Below are 17,523 nucleotides of genomic sequence, written 5' to 3'. Positions count from 1 at the left end.
CACTTTCGTTTTATCATCATCACTATCCTCCTCATTGTCACCCTCATTTCTACTTGGCAATAGTGGTTCCAAGAGCCGGCAGTTTGTCTATAAACATGTTTCTATACAAAGTGAGATTAAAAACCCAAGGCCAGGTGCCATTATCCTGAGAGACAAGGACTTTCTTTCTCTGAATCTTTATTTTCTTATTACACAGCACCCTACGTGTGTTTCTGTTGTGGAAGATTGAGACCACATAGGAGGCTGCAAAGGAGACTGTGAGGGCTCCTTACCTGTTCTACTTGCGTCACAGCAGCGCCCACAGCAAACTAATCCATGTGCACGCCTCTTGTCTTTTCTTCACACGCGATGCCCATTCATAACAGATGTGTCCTTTCTGACACCCGTGATAGGAACAATGCCTGCCGTGGCATTGATTGAGGGAGCCGAGCCATGCAGGACAGCAGCTTCCCAGTGTACTGTCTGTGGTTGTGGATGAGGAGGAGAGAACCCCAAGCCTTCACAGGGCCTTGCTGAGTCAGGATTCGAACCCAGTCAAAGTCCCTGTGCATCCCCGCGCTTCTGTCTACTTCTAATGTGGCTATAGATTCCAAAATAGGCATTTTTTTTCTACTTGATTTTTTTCCCTTAGTAATATTAGTTTGAATTTGATAGTAGCACATTTTCCATGTAAGTATATGTGAGTTTATTCTTTCAATGAAAACACGTGATTCAGTATTTTTAAGTCCCTCCTTGTTTGGGTTGTGTTCTGTTTCTTCGTTCTTTGGAGGGCTAGATAACACAGTGCTGAGTGCCTGCATGCAACTTCGAGGTGCATGTGGGAGGAGTTCCATAGGGGTTTCTGGGGTTGGGGTGTGGTGGATACATGTTTGATTGTAACTTTTGTGCCCCAAAAGGATTCTGCTCACCAGCAGTGTTTGCGAATGCCTCTTTTCTCACAGTAGTCCACTTTTGGTTTTTACCAGTTTATTTTCAAAAATTGTATTTGCCTGACTGACTACTAGTAGGGCTGAACAAATTATTTCTTGATTCATCTCTTACTTTCTCTGAAAATTGCCTTTCACTCATTTATTTTTCATTATAGACACTCCTTCAGTATTCTGAATAGTAAGCCTGCATTAGAAATATATGGCAAATAAATCATTTTGTCCAGTTTGTCACATCTCTTCTTACTTTGTTCTGTGTCTAGTGGGCCAGTATTTTTCTTTATTTGTTTCTACCTGTTGCCTTGCTTGGAAAGGCTTTGAGTTTATTAAAATACCCCCACATTTATTTAAAATACTTTGTTATATATTCTGTAGCTTCTCTACTTTTGTTACTTGGAGCTTTGTAAACTCTGTGGGGTTATTTTTACATAGGAATCTAGACATTCTTTGGGTACACCCAGTTGTCTGACCATTCGTTCAACTCACTTGAAACCACTTCCATCATAATCAAAATTCCCTTGTTTGTATCGTACACTCATTGTGGAAAAGTGTGGTTTTGTACTATTTTTTCCCTCCCAGGGAAGCTCTCCACAGCAATCTGTAAAGCTCTGTAAGGAAAACTCCTGTGGGTGTTTTGCTTGGGAATGGTTTAGATGAATCAGCATCTTTAAAATATGTACTTTGCCCAGCCAGAAACATTATGTTTCTATTTAGGTTCTTTTGTGCTATCAGTTAAGTCCTATAATTTTTTTTAATATAGACCTCGCATTGCAGGGTTTGTTTCCGCTTACATTGACTTTGTTTTATGCTAGTGAGTGGGAAATTATGGTTTCTAATACGTTAACGTTTTATCTAGCCACCTGAATGAACTCTTCTGTTAGTGACCAATATGCTTCTTTTCCATGAATTATCACATTAGCCAGCACTGAAGCACTGTGGACTGATGATGATAGAAATGAACATCTTTGTCTTGTTCCTTCTGGAATGAGAAAACTTCCAATGTTTCTTTATCAGCTAAGTAGGGTAAACATTTTTGATCAGCTTGCAAGAATCCACCTTTCTTTCCTTTTCCAATCCTCCCTCCCTTCCTTCTTCCTCCCTTCCTTCGTTTCTTTCTCTCTTCTCTTTTTTCTTAAGTTTGTTATTTTATTTGAAAGGCAGGGAGGGTTATACAGAGACGGGAGGGGAGACAGAGTGATCTGCTAGTTCGCTCCCCAAATGGATGCAATGGAGCGGGGCAGGTCCAAAACCAGAAACTAGGAGTTTCACCCAGGTCTCCTGTAGGGATAAACTTGGGTTATCCTTTGCTGCATTCCCAGTGTATTAGCAGTGACCTCATCAGAAGTCGAGCTATTGGGGCTTGAACCAGCACCTATACGGGTTGCGAGCATCACAAGCAGTGGCTTAAATGAGCTGTTCCACAGTGCCAGTCCTGGAAATTTCTTTCTGTTCCTACTTTACTAAGAGGTGTGCGTCTCATTCCAAGTTGTAACAGATTCACATTAAATACCTTTATTCTTTCATTTAATCTTTCTCGAGAATCCAGAGATTGTCCAAACTGATTTGGACTTTCCTGGACTGACATGCAAACTGGATCAACCTTGTTTAGAGCTGAGTATTTAAAACAGTTCTGGGGTTAATGTTATGGCACAGTGGGTAAAGTGCTGCCTGCAATACTGGCATGTCATATGGGACCACTTTTGATTCAGCTCCCTACTGATAGCCTTGGAAAAGCAGTGGAAGATGTCCCAAGTGTTTGGGTTCCTGCAGCAACAACCTACATGAGATACCCAGATGTAGCTCCTGGCTTTGACCTGGCTCATCCCTGGGTGCTGTGGCATCTAGGGAACGAATCAGTGGGTGATCTCACTGCTTTCCTCCTCCTTTCTTCCTTCCCTCCTTCTCTTTCTCTGTAACTTTGACTTTAAATAAATAAATATTTTTAAAAACTGAGTTATAGGGGCAGGTATTGTGGTGTTTTGGGTTATAAGCCATTGCCTGGCAACCCCACATCTCACATCAGGATTTCTGATTCAAGTCCCAATTACTCTATTTTCAATCCAACTCATGAGTCCTGGGAGACCATGGACTCAAATTCTTGGACTCCTGCAACACCTGTAGGAGACCTGGATTGAGTTCCTGGTTCCTGGCCTGACTCAGCCCTGCCTGTTGCCAAGTATTTAGGGAGTAAACCAACACAAGAAATCACTAAAGCTCTTTGTCTTCCTCCCTTTCACCTTCCCTCCACTTCTACCCACCATCAAGCTGCCTTTCAGGTGGATGAGAAGTAGACATTTCAAATATAAATAAGTGCTACTAAACAGTATCTTTTTTGTTCTTGTCTTTACTTACGTTTGACCCTGGATATCCTAAGCACAGGTGTTATTTCCTATTGATACTGCCGACACCTTTCTCACAACTTTCACTCTCATCTCTGCCCCCCCCACATTAAACATTAAAAAATAAATGTGAAATAGTATGTGGGCAAGAGCAGGAGCACCGCCTCTGACAGGCTCCACGGAAAGGATGTTATTTCTAGCCTCTAAATGAAATAACTTCTTTTGTTCCTCATGATTGTCCCAAGCAGCACCCTCTGGTTGCTAAGTGGCTTTGTAGCCCTTCAGGAGGGTGTGAGCAAGGTATCACTGCCTGACCTCTGATTTCCTGTTGCGGGGTCATGCAGCTTCAGCTGCAGGACGCAGCCACTGCTAAGTCTTTCTCAGCATGCCCTGCACATGCTGAGGGTGAAAGATAGGTTTTCACAGTTGACTACTAGAAATGATTTAATCTCAAAGTACATTTGCTAACTTTTCAGTGGTAAGGATGCCTCGCTAAGCTGTGAATGCAAGCATTTGGGTTTTGCTTTGTGTTTCGATCGTGGCTCTAATGTGACTTGGCACCTGTCTAGAGAAGGAACATGTGGCCTTCAGGGAAGTCGACACCTGCCAAGGTGGCATCTGTCACAGTCAGGAAAATGAAATGCCTGTGGATAACGCAGCACAACCTGAGTGAAATACTGCCTTCAGGAAACTCTTGACCAAAGAGTGTTGTACTTGACATTGAAGAGAATGTTAGCTCCTTAGTAAAGCATTGAGGGGATACCTTTTGTCACAGTTTTCTTCAAGTGGGGTGGATTTTGATTGTTAGGTTGTTTGATCAAGAAGCAATAACCTGCTAACTAGAAGGATCATTTGTTTTATTTTGCACAAACCAGGCCTCCGACATAAATTTGCAAGTTTTTGAGGAAGGAGATAGGGTTTTTGGAGATGGTGTGAACTCATCCTAGCATGTGATGTGTAACTGGAAACCATTCAGAAAAGAAGACCTAGGTCAGGCAAGGGGTGAAAGCCAGAAAGTTCCATCAGGGCAGGCATGAGTAGCTGATTTCCAAACATCTGTCAATTCCCAGACTGACTTTGGCTTTTAGGGCCATTGGTGTGGGAAATCTGATCAATTGGACCATTATTTTTGCCTTTACTTCCTTCTCTTTTTTTTTTCTTCCTGATTCTCAAGACCAGAAGAATCTGGATGGGAATGGACTAAATGTTTCCTGTCTTTTCTCCTGCAGGCAGGTGACAAACATTACCATCCCAGCTGTGCACGATGCAGCAGGTGCAACCAGATGTTTACAGAAGGAGAGGAAATGTACCTGCAAGGTAAGGTAGGCTTAGGAGCTCGATGTGCCTCCTCCACTTGGGGAAAGAAAATCTTGCTCTGCTGGTTGGGTTCTTTCTGGAGAAGGAGGCATGTAATTAGCTGTGAAGCACCCCAAGTCCAACACGAACAGGGCCAAAAGATAGCTCATCAGATCATGTTACTCAGCCAAGCAGTTGACTCCCTGGTAGAGAGCCGCAGAGGTGGTTGACGCACAGACTCTACTGGCAGGCCTGCGTGGGTCTCCGTGTTGGATGCCACGTGAGAGAAGGGTGGAAATTAGTATTGCCTCCTCCTCAGGAAGGTGTGTGGAGAATGAAAGATGAAAAGCATTTCTAGAAGCTACTAGAATGTTACTTAGTGGATGGCTTTGCCTTCTCTCTACTCATGGGCCTGTAAGAAGTATTTTCCAAGGCTTCCGAGTATGTTCTCATCTGGGCTTTCAAACAGAAAATGGGATTTGATGAACTGCATTGCACACAGTTCATCCTTGAAGAGAACATGGCTGTCGTAGGAATCAGAGAGCAAGCAAGGAGGAAAACCTGAAACAGAAATCAAGAAGTTTCTAACAGAAGAGATACTCATTATCAGGAAACCACTAGAGACAGCAGAAAGAGAACCTCCAACCTATGGTTCATTCCCCAGATACCCACAACAGCCAGGGCTAGACCTGCTGGGGCCAGGAGCTTAGTCCAAGACACCCACTTGTATAGACAGGGACCCAGTGACTGAGCCATTGCTGCTGGCTTAGCAGGAAGCTGGAGTCAAGAGCTGCCGCTGAGAGTCAAACAGGCACTATACCACCATATGTCAGCTCTTAACCTGCATCTTCACTCCCAGTGTCGACTCACAGGTTTTGTTTAATGGGAAATCGTTTGCAACAATCTTCCCAAGTATAAAACTACGATGGATTTTTCTCTCAAATTCTGAGGCTTTCGGAGAGGCTGCAGGCTCTACTCCTCAAACTGCACCATCTGTGCAAGCATTTTTTTGCTATTTTTAGCTAGGAAAAAAGTCATTAAGCAGACAGGGGCTTATCAGGAAAATTAGCATGAACCCTAAGAGTTCAGTTTTTGTAATTACGGGTCTCACTTGCTTTTGCGTGTCATTTCCTGATTTCCCTTTGCACATAACACTGTGTGTGTTTTTAATGAATGGTTTGCTTTGCCTTCTCAATGCTGTTTTTCTGCAACTAAGACAAGTCTACAGAACTGATCCTTGAGCGTTAAAGCCTTCGTGCCTCTCTCCTTTAAAAACATGAGCTAGATGAGTAACTGACAGCCTGAATGTTCTTGCAGCTTTGGAATACCCAGAAGCCAAGTGACAGGTAGCTTCACCTGGGGTGCCTGGGGTGTATTGAACTCTATAGGCCACATTGTCCACCAACAGTGGGTTGCACATCTAGAGTGGCAGTAGGCAGGTGTCTCTGCATTTGCGGTCCCCCAAGCTTTGTTTTAGGTTTTAGGGTATCACCGAGGGCACTCAATCAGCAGGTGCGAGGAGGCACGCCTGCCCTGGATCTGCTCCCAGCTGAGGCTCAAAGGCCTGGGGCACAGCTCTGTGTGTTCAGTGTGGCTCTGAAAGCCAACTGTGAGGATTCTGTAAGCCGCTGTGTGGAGGCAGCACTTGCAGGAGATGGGCTGCCTTCCCATCCCCAGGGCACCCAGATCTCTGGGTTCCAGCAGCCTCCACCTGTACTCTCGGCCCATCCTCACGGAAGGAGCAGTTGCTGACTTCCTCAGCATCTAATGTTCTCCCCACTCACCGGCCTCGGGTGTCTGACCCCTGGGGAACACTGGAAACACTGGGGAACATCAGGAACATCAGGAACATCAGGAAATGACACTGATGATACTGAGCGTTCAGACCCAGTGTTCCGGCCAATGTTGTTCTGCTCGGTAGAAACTTCTGGCAAAAGCTTCTCCTGGGCCTGCGCCTTCCTGTCTCAGCTCTCCACATCAAGAGGACCACCAGCCTTTGAGGAGCGTCAGTGCTCAAGGGACCTGTGTGGCTGTGTGCTTTACATTCGCTTGGTTTTCTTTTCTGGATTGTGATTTTTTGTTGCTTGTTTTTCTGTGGGGTTTTTGAGTGTGATAACCTTAGGTGAAACAAAGTGATGGGCCTAATTGTTCAACAGGGAGTAAATATTCTGATTTAAAAATGTTCCTTGTGATTAATGTCACTTTTTTTTCTCTCAGTGGTACAGAGCTATTCATGAGTCATTTTCATGCATTGAGCTTACAAGTCCACACAGGTTGCTGCTTCAGATGAAATGTAGAAAGGTTGATATTAACATCACTAAACCTACTGTGTTTATTTCATTGACATGTGGGTGGCAGGGGCCATCTTCTGCCACTTTTCCGGGAGATGGGAAGTGAAGCAGCCAGTATCCAACCTGGTGTTAACATGGATTGTTGGCATTGGAAGCAGCAGCTTAACCTGGATGCTGTAATACCACTCCCTACCGCACATCACTGAAATCAAATAGTCTATAATAGGCTCACAGACATTACCATCAAAGGATAACAATATGGGTTTTTTTTCTTAAAAAAAAAAAAAGAAGAAAGGGACCTGGCACCATAGCCTACTGGCTAAAGTCCTCACCTTGCATACACTGGGATCCCATATGGGCACCAGTTCTAGTCCCGGAGGCCTCGCTTCCCATCCATCTCCCTGCTTGTGGCCTGGGAAGGCAGTAAAGGATGGCCCAAGACCTTGGGATCCTGCACCTGCATGGGAGACCTGGAAGAGGCTCCTGGCTCCTAGCTTGGGATTGGCACAGCTCCTGCCATTGTGGCCACTTGGGACGTGAATCAATGGATGGATCTTACTCTCTGTCTCTCCTACTCTCTGTATATCTGACTTTCCAGTAAAAAAAAAAAAAAAACTCTTTAAAAAGAAGAAGAAGAAAAAACCCAGTCACAAACTCAGTATCTCTAATGCCAAAATACTTTTGTGCCCAGTTGCTGGTCTCTATGGCCTGGAATGATAACCTTTAAGAATAAGCTCATACTAGAGCCTGGAGCACTCTACCTAGAGCCTGAGCACTGGAGCACTCTACCTAGAGCCTGGAGTTGTTTGGTGTCAATGTCCTGATTTACCTGCGGCTGGGGTTACTGACCCAGTCCTGTGGGGGAATGGGCCAGTCTCATTTCTATCACAAAGAAACAGTCGCTTTCCATTATCCAGTCCTTAGCAGTGTGATGTGTCTTTCCAGGTTCCACTGTTTGGCATCCCGACTGTAAGCAGTCCACCAAGACAGAGGAGAAGCTCCGGGTAAGGAAACAACCAGAACCAGGTTGCCGAGCCTGTCTGTGGGCCAGATGCTCCGTGGGCACAATCCTTAGAGGGGGCATTGGGCAGAAGCACTCTTCAGTGACATTTCCCTCCCAGCAGAAAGCCAAGCTCATAGGCCACTTGGCCCGACAAAGGAAATGCCCGTCCAGCTTCAACTGATTATTGTGGGTTTTGTTCCGAGTGCTTGATTATTGTGGGTTTTTTTCCGAGTCCTCTCTGAAAGGCTGGGAGTCAGACCACAGAGAAGTGGCGGCTGATTCATCCAGTTCACAGGACCACACTGCCAACCTTAGCTGACTCCTTCATGCTTAGTGCAGAACACACCACTCCAACCCAAATTCTGCATCCTTCACTTGTCCCTTAGCACATTCTACTGACTGCTCAAATCCAAGTTCACCAGGGGAACCCACAGCTCCAAAAGCTAATGACTCATCAGGTCAAACGTTTGAGAAAATGATAATGAGCCCAGACGTGTCCACCGGCCAATTCCCAGAATCCCTCCTCATGGCAGAATTTTATCTGTTTCAGAAGCAAGAGCTGGATGCAGGTATAAGGTCACATTCAGGGTCAGCATTCTATTCACACGCCTTGCACTTCCCACCTGGGCTGTAGAGTATTTTGCCAAGTTGTCATTAGACTGACTCTCGGTCCCTAGTCCTTCCGTGTAGTGAACTTAGAGGTACCTGGGGAAAAGCTACAGTTTGTTGCTCAAAGGGCACGGCCTAGATTTGTGCTGGAGGCCAGAATCGAGAGTGGCGGATGCCTTCTCCCAGGTTTGCAGTCGGAGCTCTGTATGTGTTCTTTGGGGCAGTGCAACTTGTGCACCCACAAGACCTGGTCCCTAATGTTCCACTTGCAAACTTGCACCCCCTGCCACCCTTGTTTTCTTTAGTCTTCTCTATAAACAGCTGCAGGCACAGGTGCCTTTTCCCTTTGCTTTGCCTCTCCTCAGCCAGCATCTACCCATCAAAGGGACACACTGTGCTGTTTGCATAAGCCCCTCTCTTGCCCTTGATTCTGAGCCTATGGGAAAATACTTTACATAACTAAGTAAAGATTAGAAAGCAGGAGACCAGTTTGTCCCCATACCACAGTGGTTTTGCTGTGTCTTGCTGACATGAATTCCACAGGAGCACCTGTCTTTGCTCTTGAAGGTCAGCACCCTAAACAGGCACACACTGGGACAGTCACCCAGCTCTGGGTGCTACACCTTGGGGATTTGGAGGAACCATAGATGCTTTGAAAACAGGTTGTCTATATATAATAGGAGAACATCAAAGATTGGACTCATTGTCACTTGTATCCTAAGACTGGAAAATTCACCACACAGCTTGTGGCTGTTGCCCAGGAGCCCCCCAGCCCGGGTAGCCAGGAGTTTGCACACACTGCTATATTTCACTTTTTTTAAATATTAGTTTTTTGCTTCTTTCATAATGAGATATTTTAAAAGGATGAAGAGAAGAATGTTAATGAGGCCAAAATGAAAAAAAAAATCTGTGTCTTGGGTTTGCTGATTTTTTTCTTTGACTCACATCTTGATGGAACTCTCAAGAATAAGCCCGTATAAACAACTAGTGCACCATTTCTATTCATTCTGGCCCAGAGAACTTTTGTTTTCTTCCTTTAATATAGGTTCCGAAGAATTCCAAAGCTTTTCTCCCAAACACTCACCACTTGGGGCGGTCAGACAAGGCTCTGGCTCGCTGTCTTTGGGAAGCTCTAGGGGGATGGTGGGAGTGCACCTGCGAAGGGGAGAGGTCTTCATGTCACCCACAATCAGGGCTTCATGCTGATGCTGGTGGGGTTCAGGACCAGATCGGTTTGAATTGGAGAAAGCACGTACTCTCCGAAGGGTGTGTCTACACAGCATAAATCCTGAGCCAAGATTTCTAGGCTCTTCCCCATGTGTCACATTAGTGCAGTTTCCATAGCAAAATGAAAATGTTTTAAGGATCTTTCCACAACCCCACTGAGTAATCCACATTCCTGATACTTAAGCACTCCAGGGGCGTTTGCAATAACAGATTGCTAAAGATCCCTCCCAGCTGGCTCCCTTGGCCTCCTGCTCTTTGCACACTATAACTCACCTAAGCCAAAATAAAGGAACAGGGACTGACCCAGGAGGGCTGGAGCTTCGATAAAGATTCGAACCCGAGTTAGGCCCACAACATGGACCCCCCACGCTGAGCAGAAAAACACAGGCGTGCATCCACTGGGTCATGCGCTTGAGGCTTGCCATCAGTCTCCCTAAGGTTTTGTTTTCACAGTCACCCTGAATGAGGCTGTTTCTGTGTTCATTCTTCCCTTTCTCGTGTTTCATGGCAGCCACCACACTTTCATCGTCCTTCGTCTGATTTCTTTTATCCCAAAAGTCTGATCCGCCGCACAGGACGGTCCCCATGGCTGCAGGTGGGCACTGTGTCTGGGCCAAGGCTGTGAGCCGCTGCCCTGAGCCCAGGCTTCTGTTGCTTCCTCCCCAGGCTGCTTTGCTCACTGTTAACTTCTCAGGCACCTGCAGGAGGTGGCTGCTTTTCTCACCCCACGAGTGCCTCTCACACTGATGCTGGCTTTTTCCTCCAACGGTTGACATTTTCATACAGAGATGTGGCTAACATGTTGCCTTGAGTGAAGCGAGCACGTGTGAAGCTGCCATTGGGTCCTTGGTCCCCAAGCTTGTTTACAGAACAAATGTGTCACCACTCAGCTGAGTGCTGGGCTAGATGGTATAGACTTGGCCTTGCAGGGGAATAAAGGGTAGATAACAAGAGGATGGGGCAGCATCCCAGGATGTGGATCCCAGAGGGTGTGTTCCCTGCAGTGTCACAGGATGGGCAACTCTCATGGGGCACTTCCTGGGAGAGGCTGTCCTTGAATTGACTTTGGAGTCTGGGTGAGATCTGAGCACAAGGAGATAGGGGTCAGTGGGGGGCAGGTCTGATGAAGAGAGCAAAAGCTTAGAGCTGGTGTGGAACAGTCCTGGGAAGGAAGTGGTTTGATTCATAGAGTAGTGAGTAGGAAGGAGACAGAAGACAGGCAGCCGCCCTGAGGAGGCTGGGGACTTCCTTCCATTCTCTTTGGCTCTCCCTAAGAACTCCTGTGTCAGGACCACCCTTATTCCCATCTTGCAGATGGAACAACTGAGACCGAGAGCCTCCAGAGTTAAGTAATGTCTCCAGAATTAGGCAACCTGTGAGTGGAGGAGCTGGGATCTGAACCAGACTTCCGTGCACCTGTAACTCCTGTTCTCACTCTACCACAAGAGGCAGTGCAAGGGAATCCTGGGGTTTAAGTCATTGTCAGGGGCCGCTGAGGGAGCCAGTGCAGGACCCGCCCAGCCCAGAGCGCTGGGGGGCAGGGAAAGGAATGGACAGGCTAGCCCCAAAAGCAGCCAGGAAAAAGGGTGTGCTCCGTTGCAGACCTCCCCAGCCCTAGGCGTCTCCAAGAAGTGGTGGTGACCTTGGCGTGTTAAGCCACAAGCTGCCTTCGATCACCCCATCTGGCCTGGAGGAGAGACGCGTGAAGTGCAGGATTGCGACAGGCCGTGCTGTCTGGGCTTCCTGCCTGCACCGGCCAGTGAGACGCTCAGGATGAGACAGTTGGGGTTTCTGCTTGTTTTTATTGAAACTGCACCTCATTTGAAAAATTGGAAGGCAGACGTAAGGGGTTTTAGAGTGGAAAAGAAAGCTTTTAGAGGTTGGCCCCCTAAGCAGAGGATGATGTCAGACTGAGCAGCCTGCCCTAAGTGGAACAGCCAGACCACAAACTCGGGCACTGAGTGCAGGCTGGAAGCCTGGCATTGGCTCCTGGCACCGAGTATCACTTGAACTTGGAGTTGCTGTTGAGTCTTTGGTTCTGAGCTCTGGGAGCAGAGTCTCTGTATACGGTGACATTAAATCCTCATGATTCCAGAGGCCACATAACAGTTCACCCCACTGCAGAAGTGTGTGGTTCTCTTGGCAAGAAGCCACTTTTTTCCATAATCTGTGAGGTCTTATTTTTTCGCAGTGGAATACTCTTAACCCAAATGGTCTTACGTTTTGTTAGCCTAAGCCTTCAACCAAGTGATGCATTCTCAAAATGTGAAGAAAAGTGCCACCAGCAAAGCAGACTTCTTTTTTAAAAATTTGCTCCAGAGCCTTACGTTTAAGAGATTTGGAGCAAAGGGGGCGGGGGAGAGAGATCTGTTTCTCATAACTTCTCTCTTCCTACCCTGTTATTCAAAGGGAACATCTGATTCTCATTATCCAATCGTAAAGATCAATGAAGTCAACTCCAGCTCCGTCCCGGAAAGTTGTAAACAGCTTGGGAGCAGATAGAGAAAGTCAGTCCTTTGGCAAGGCCCCCACACGCTTGCCCGTGGGCACCCTTGCCCGTGGGCACCCTCACCCATGGACACCCTTGCCTGTGGGCACCCTTGCCTGTGGGCACTCTTGCCCGTGGGCACCCTCGCCCATGGACACCCTTGCCCGTGGGCACCCTTGCCCGTGGGCACCCTCACCCATGGACACCCTTGCCTGTGGGCACCCTTACCTGTGGGCACTCTTGCCTGTGGGCACCCTCGCCCATGGACACCCTTGCCTGTGGGCACCCTTGCCTGTGGACACCCTGGCCAGGAGCCTTGGAGCCTGGAAACCAAAGTGTGCAGCTCTCTGGTCACCAGCATTTGGAGCTCTTAGGTATTCTCATTTATTTTTGCAGCAGCTCATTTTTGCCACGTGAAATTCATCACCCTCAGTTATTAGATAGACAGCGACATTCGGTACCCTGTGCCCCAGAAACCAGTCCTGGTTTTGTTGCAGAGGAAGGTCAAATTACAGGAGGAAAGTCATCTTGTTTGCTTATATTCAGCAATCAGTCGCTCCTCCTTTTCTTCTCACCTGAATTACAGCTAAAAGAAAAGCTTACAAGTATGATTATCTAAGAAAAATGTCATTTTACATGAATAGCAGTGACTCTACTTAGAGGCAAAAGTCAGGACTCAGCGGTTATAACTTCTTGCGGAAGAAATACATGGCATTCCCGGAACCAATTTTGAGTTGACCCAGAGTGGGTCCCTGGCTTTAATTCTAAGACATTGCTCTGCTGTACCACTGGAAACGTGCATTGTGGACTGTAACACAGGCAGTGTCTTTTTTTCTTTTGAAACTAACAGCCACCTATTGTGAACTTGCACTTGCAAACCTATAATATACCAAGTAGACCATGTGCATCTTTTTTTTTTTCCTGAGGAACTAATTAGAGGTTTTCTATATGCCTGGAACAAGGCAGTGATTTTGCGGACTATTACTATATTAATATCACAGTGATGCATGCTACCCCATTCACAGCTTCCACATGGTGTGGCTGTGGGATTCTCTTAGGGGTGCTTTTATGATTCACAGATGTAAAGGAGTTCAGATTTGTATTGGGGAGACACTAAGGCCCCGTCTGTGGTGAGGCTGATAGTGTTTGTGATGCTGTCTGTAGGGCAGGAAGCCCTGCTGTGACCCCTCCACATACATTAATTCTCTTTTCCAAAAGCATTGATTTCACCCTTCCCTTAACTTCATGGTGGACATTCAGAGTGTGCAGGTATTAAAAGTGTTCCTTCTCCTGCAGGTGGTTAACACCACCTTGTCTAGTGAACTTCAACACAGACCCAAGGCAGGTGCTGTCAACACCCACAGAAATTAGCAGAAGGTGTCAGTCACCTTGTGTCCCTAGCCACCCCATAGCTGCTCATCAGATCATCCCGGTCTGGTGGCCAGGTGCCTGTAGTTCTTAGTCCTTCTTAGAGCATGGCTTTGGATGAATGCAAATTAGACAAATGTAGTCATTGCAACCCTGCTCCTGCGAAATGAGGGGGGTGGCCTGGGGTGGTTGGGAGCTGTCCAGGGCTCTCCTTATAAAGATGCCATGTGCATGGTGGCCCATACGTGGACACTTCTCCACCTCCTCGGCAGGCAGAGCTCTGGTAAGTCTCTTTACTGGTCCGTGTTTTGAAGAATGGTGAGAGCTGGAGAGGAATCATCAGACGACCTCTTCAGTCCACTTGTGCTCTGGGACTGTGCATTCCGAGTGGTGGTGCAGACGGACGGAGTCAAGGCCCAGGGGAAGAAGACCACAGGTAGTTGGAGTGCTTTAAAGGGGAAGCCAGAAAGAAACACGAGGTACACTTTGACAGGGTCTAAACTCTGTCACCAGTGCAAGTGAACTGCTAGGCCTGTCTGTCAATTTTTGTTCGTTTTAGTGAAATATCAAAAATACTTGCTAGAATCAAACATGAGTAGTGAAAGTGTACTGAGAAAATAAATGTAGGACAAATGAAGCCCTCCTTCAGGGCAGTGCGAGGGAGGACAGCCAACTCCAACTCAAAGGTCTATCTTACTGAAGAAATAAGAATTGTTTGTCTGGTCCTATTGGCAAAAATACTTCAAGAAACTACAGCTATATCATCCTTCCTTCATCTGTTTGACCTTCTCCATCCCTCCCTTCCATGTTCTCTCTTTGCCAGAGACGGATCGAAAGAAAAGACCTGGTGCTCATGAAGGTGTCCGAGTTCTAACAGCGAGTTAGAGATTCTGCAGAGAAAAAAAAAATCAACAGCTGGCAGACTGAAAGGGTTTCTTCTAATAAAAAAAAATAAGAGGCTGATAATTTAAACTTAAAACATGCTCAGAATTCTATATAGAGTTCTAAACATTTAGGATTAAGGCTCCAAAGAGAATGACTCAGTTCTTGGAAGTGATTTTATCGTCTTCACAGGGCGAGGCCTCTCCCCTCTGCAGGTGGAGCAAATGCACTGAGAGCCGATAGGATCTTTGGCCAAAAGTGGGTGAGGCAGGTGGCATCACAGGCATTTGGGCCTTGAGCTCAGGTCAGGAGGCAGCAGACCAGGAAGTGTCCAGGCACAGATGACCAGCCTGTGCCAGGCCATGGCCATTCTCCATGGGAGGACACTCATTGAGGATGAGACCAAGCAGGAAGTCACTTCTCCAGCAAGATTCACATTCCTTTATGGAGTTATCACTGAGGGGACGGTTGAGGGGTCTCTGTGGGCTCCTGGTGGGATTGCCTCCTATTAGAGATCTGAGTTCTGAAGGGCCTTGAGTGTGATAGACGTAGGCTGGGAATCCTCATTGTTGTAGCTCACATTTGAAATGAAATTTTTTCCAAGTACCAACCACTAATTGTGCACCCATTTTTTAACAAAGATGCTCCTGGACTGTAGAGATCTGGCAGGTAGCATGCGAACAGTCAATTTTTGCCAGAACATGTTTTTTTATGTCAGTGAACCAAAAACAAGGGAACCAGCATGGCAGTTCATGCTGGGTGAGTTAGAGTATATAGTTATGCAACATTGTAACACATTCTATTGGAAAAGAGTAATCAAATCTTGCCATCATTCATTCATTATTTGAGATTAACTGGCTACAAAATGCAGTGTTATGTGGACTGTCTGGAAAACGTTGACTGCTCTGTGCCTGGCAAGGTACTTCGATCCTGGCATGTGTTGTCTTGTTCCTCCCTGGGAAGTAATTGTGGTCAGCACCTGCTTCCCCAGGTTGCCCACGGAGAGGGTGAAGCCCAAGGAAGTCAGAAGAACAACTCATGTATAGTAACTCAAGCAGTAGAGCCGAGGTTTTGAACTGAGATAATTTTACTCCAAAGCCAGCCTTTACCTCCACTGTATTACACTGTGCGTAGTTGTGTTTTTCTCCTATTAGTTCTATACTGATGGGAAAATAAAGAAAGGTCTTTGTCAGGCGAGCAAGGATGTGACTAGAGGCTTCTGCGTAGAAACTTCAAGGATGCAGGTGCCAGAGTGGTCCCACTGAGAAGAACAGAGCATCCACAGATATGGTGGCCAGCTGACTGGATTTTGAAAACTGTCAGATGACAGATATCTAAAATCTTTCTTTTGTAATCAGAGAACTCACGGGCAGATGTAGGCAAATTGGGATGATTCAAATGTGAAAGTCTTGAATGAACCAACTGGGACTTGGTAAAAATTCAAGTGACTTAGAATTCTTAGCCCCACAATAGCACTGCTATGATCAAAACACTGCTTTGGAGAAGGCCGCCGTACCGTACAGGGCCCTCTCATCTGGTCAAGGGAAGTGGAGAGAAATCAAACTGAAATGGGCTGGCTCCACTGAGAGACCTTCTCTTTTTAGGAAGCTCCCCATGTTCTCCCTCCATGTTCTCAAGCTTGTCTGCATCTACATTCCCACCAGGTTGAGCAAAACGCATGTGTGAAACACCCAGACCTACCTGCAGGTGCATTGTTACGGTGGTCGGGAGTAGCCCTGATCCTAAGTCACCAACGGTCCACTGTGCACTTTGCCTATTCATGCAGTGTCTCAGATACCTGTCAGGATAATCAGCCATTGTCATGACATCCCAGTGCCTGGAGACCCCTGAGTTATGGCCCCTCTCCCCTACCCCATTCCAACACAGTGAGTTCTTGCTGTGTACTGAGACAGCTGGTGGCATTAAAACAGTAACTTTGAGATTATTTCTTCCCAGCGTCTTTATCTGAGTGTTTTGCTTTTACCCTTTTTGACACATAGCTGTATTGATGGAAAATAAATGATTTCAGTTAACTTACCATGTAGTCAAAACTTTAGTGCAGGGAGTAAGTGCTTGGACCCTGGACCTCAGATGTCTGTGTTCAAATCCTGGCTCTCCCTGTCCTACCTGTGCAGCTTGGAGCACTCATTGCCCTTACCTGTAGCACAGGGTTATTGAGAAGGTGAAATGAGATTGGCTTTGGGGTATACTCAGCGTAGACAGCAACCATTAGCACTCTTAGTATGCTGTTGCTATTTGAGACATTTGATTTTGACATTGAATTTGACGGACTGTATCCTTATCCCTTGAAGTTGAAGGACTGATTTTGTCCCACCATGATGGATATTGTTGGTATCTTTTTAAGAGGTGGCCCCTCTTTGGAAAAAAGAGCTACATTTTGATTGGGAAATGGGATGATTTTTTTAGTGGACTTAGGCAAGTCGTTTTCTTTTGATCAGCTCAGTGATGGAATTTCCTCTTAACGAGAAGGGCCTGTGATGGAGAAAGTGTAACTCCCCAGGGTGAGCTCTTATAGGAGACAGGACTCAGGAGGAAACCTACACGTACTGTATCAGGCACAGCACCCACCCTGTCCACACTTGTATGGCAGACATACCAGTGACACTGGCCCAGAATGATTGCAATCTTAGAGTGAGTGCCAGAAGTTCCTGCAGTGGACAAGAATGAGGAAACCGATGAGACTTTCAAAGCCAGACCAGTTGGTTTTCATCTACCTTTCCTTCTAGGCTGCATTGTCCCTTATCCACAAAAAAAAAAAAAAAAAAAAAAAAAAAAAAAAAAAAAATAGAACAATGAAAACTCACCCCTTTTTAGCTGGCTTAGGGAGGAGTTCCAGGCAGTCTTGGTTCTGACACCATGATCTGCGGTCTGACAGCTTTCTGTTTATCTTGCAGCCCACCAGGACTTCCTCCGAAAGTATTTATTCTAGACCAGGCTCCAGCATCCCTGGGTCTCCAGGCCACACTATCTATGTAAGTACCTCTGCGAGCGACAGTCCTGGCACAGGTGAGCGAGTGGCTTAGACTAGGAAAACTAACCCCAGACGGAAGGCGACGCGCACGCAGTGACTTCT

General features: G+C 46.5%; 1 protein-coding gene across 4 annotated transcripts in view; it reads left to right on the top strand.

Moving 5' to 3' along the window:
- Positions 1-17,523, top strand: part of ABLIM1 (actin binding LIM protein 1) — a 289,406-nt gene that overhangs the window by 241,427 nt on the left and 30,456 nt on the right. For all 4 annotated transcript variants that reach the window (XM_058671144.1, XM_058671141.1, XM_058671140.1 and 1 more), the window contains exons 7-10: positions 4,495-4,582; positions 7,798-7,856; positions 10,203-10,286; positions 17,345-17,422. In XM_058671144.1, the coding sequence (XP_058527127.1) occupies positions 4,495-4,582; positions 7,798-7,856; positions 10,203-10,286; positions 17,345-17,422 (309 nt within the window). The remainder of the gene's footprint in view (positions 1-4,494; positions 4,583-7,797; positions 7,857-10,202; positions 10,287-17,344; positions 17,423-17,523) is intronic.

This window comes from Ochotona princeps, chromosome 13 (assembly GCF_030435755.1).
Source record: "Ochotona princeps isolate mOchPri1 chromosome 13, mOchPri1.hap1, whole genome shotgun sequence".
Taxonomy (NCBI): domain Eukaryota; kingdom Metazoa; phylum Chordata; class Mammalia; order Lagomorpha; family Ochotonidae; genus Ochotona; species Ochotona princeps.
The sequence above is the reverse complement of the archived record's forward strand: the minus strand, read 5'-3'. Positions and strand labels throughout refer to the sequence as shown.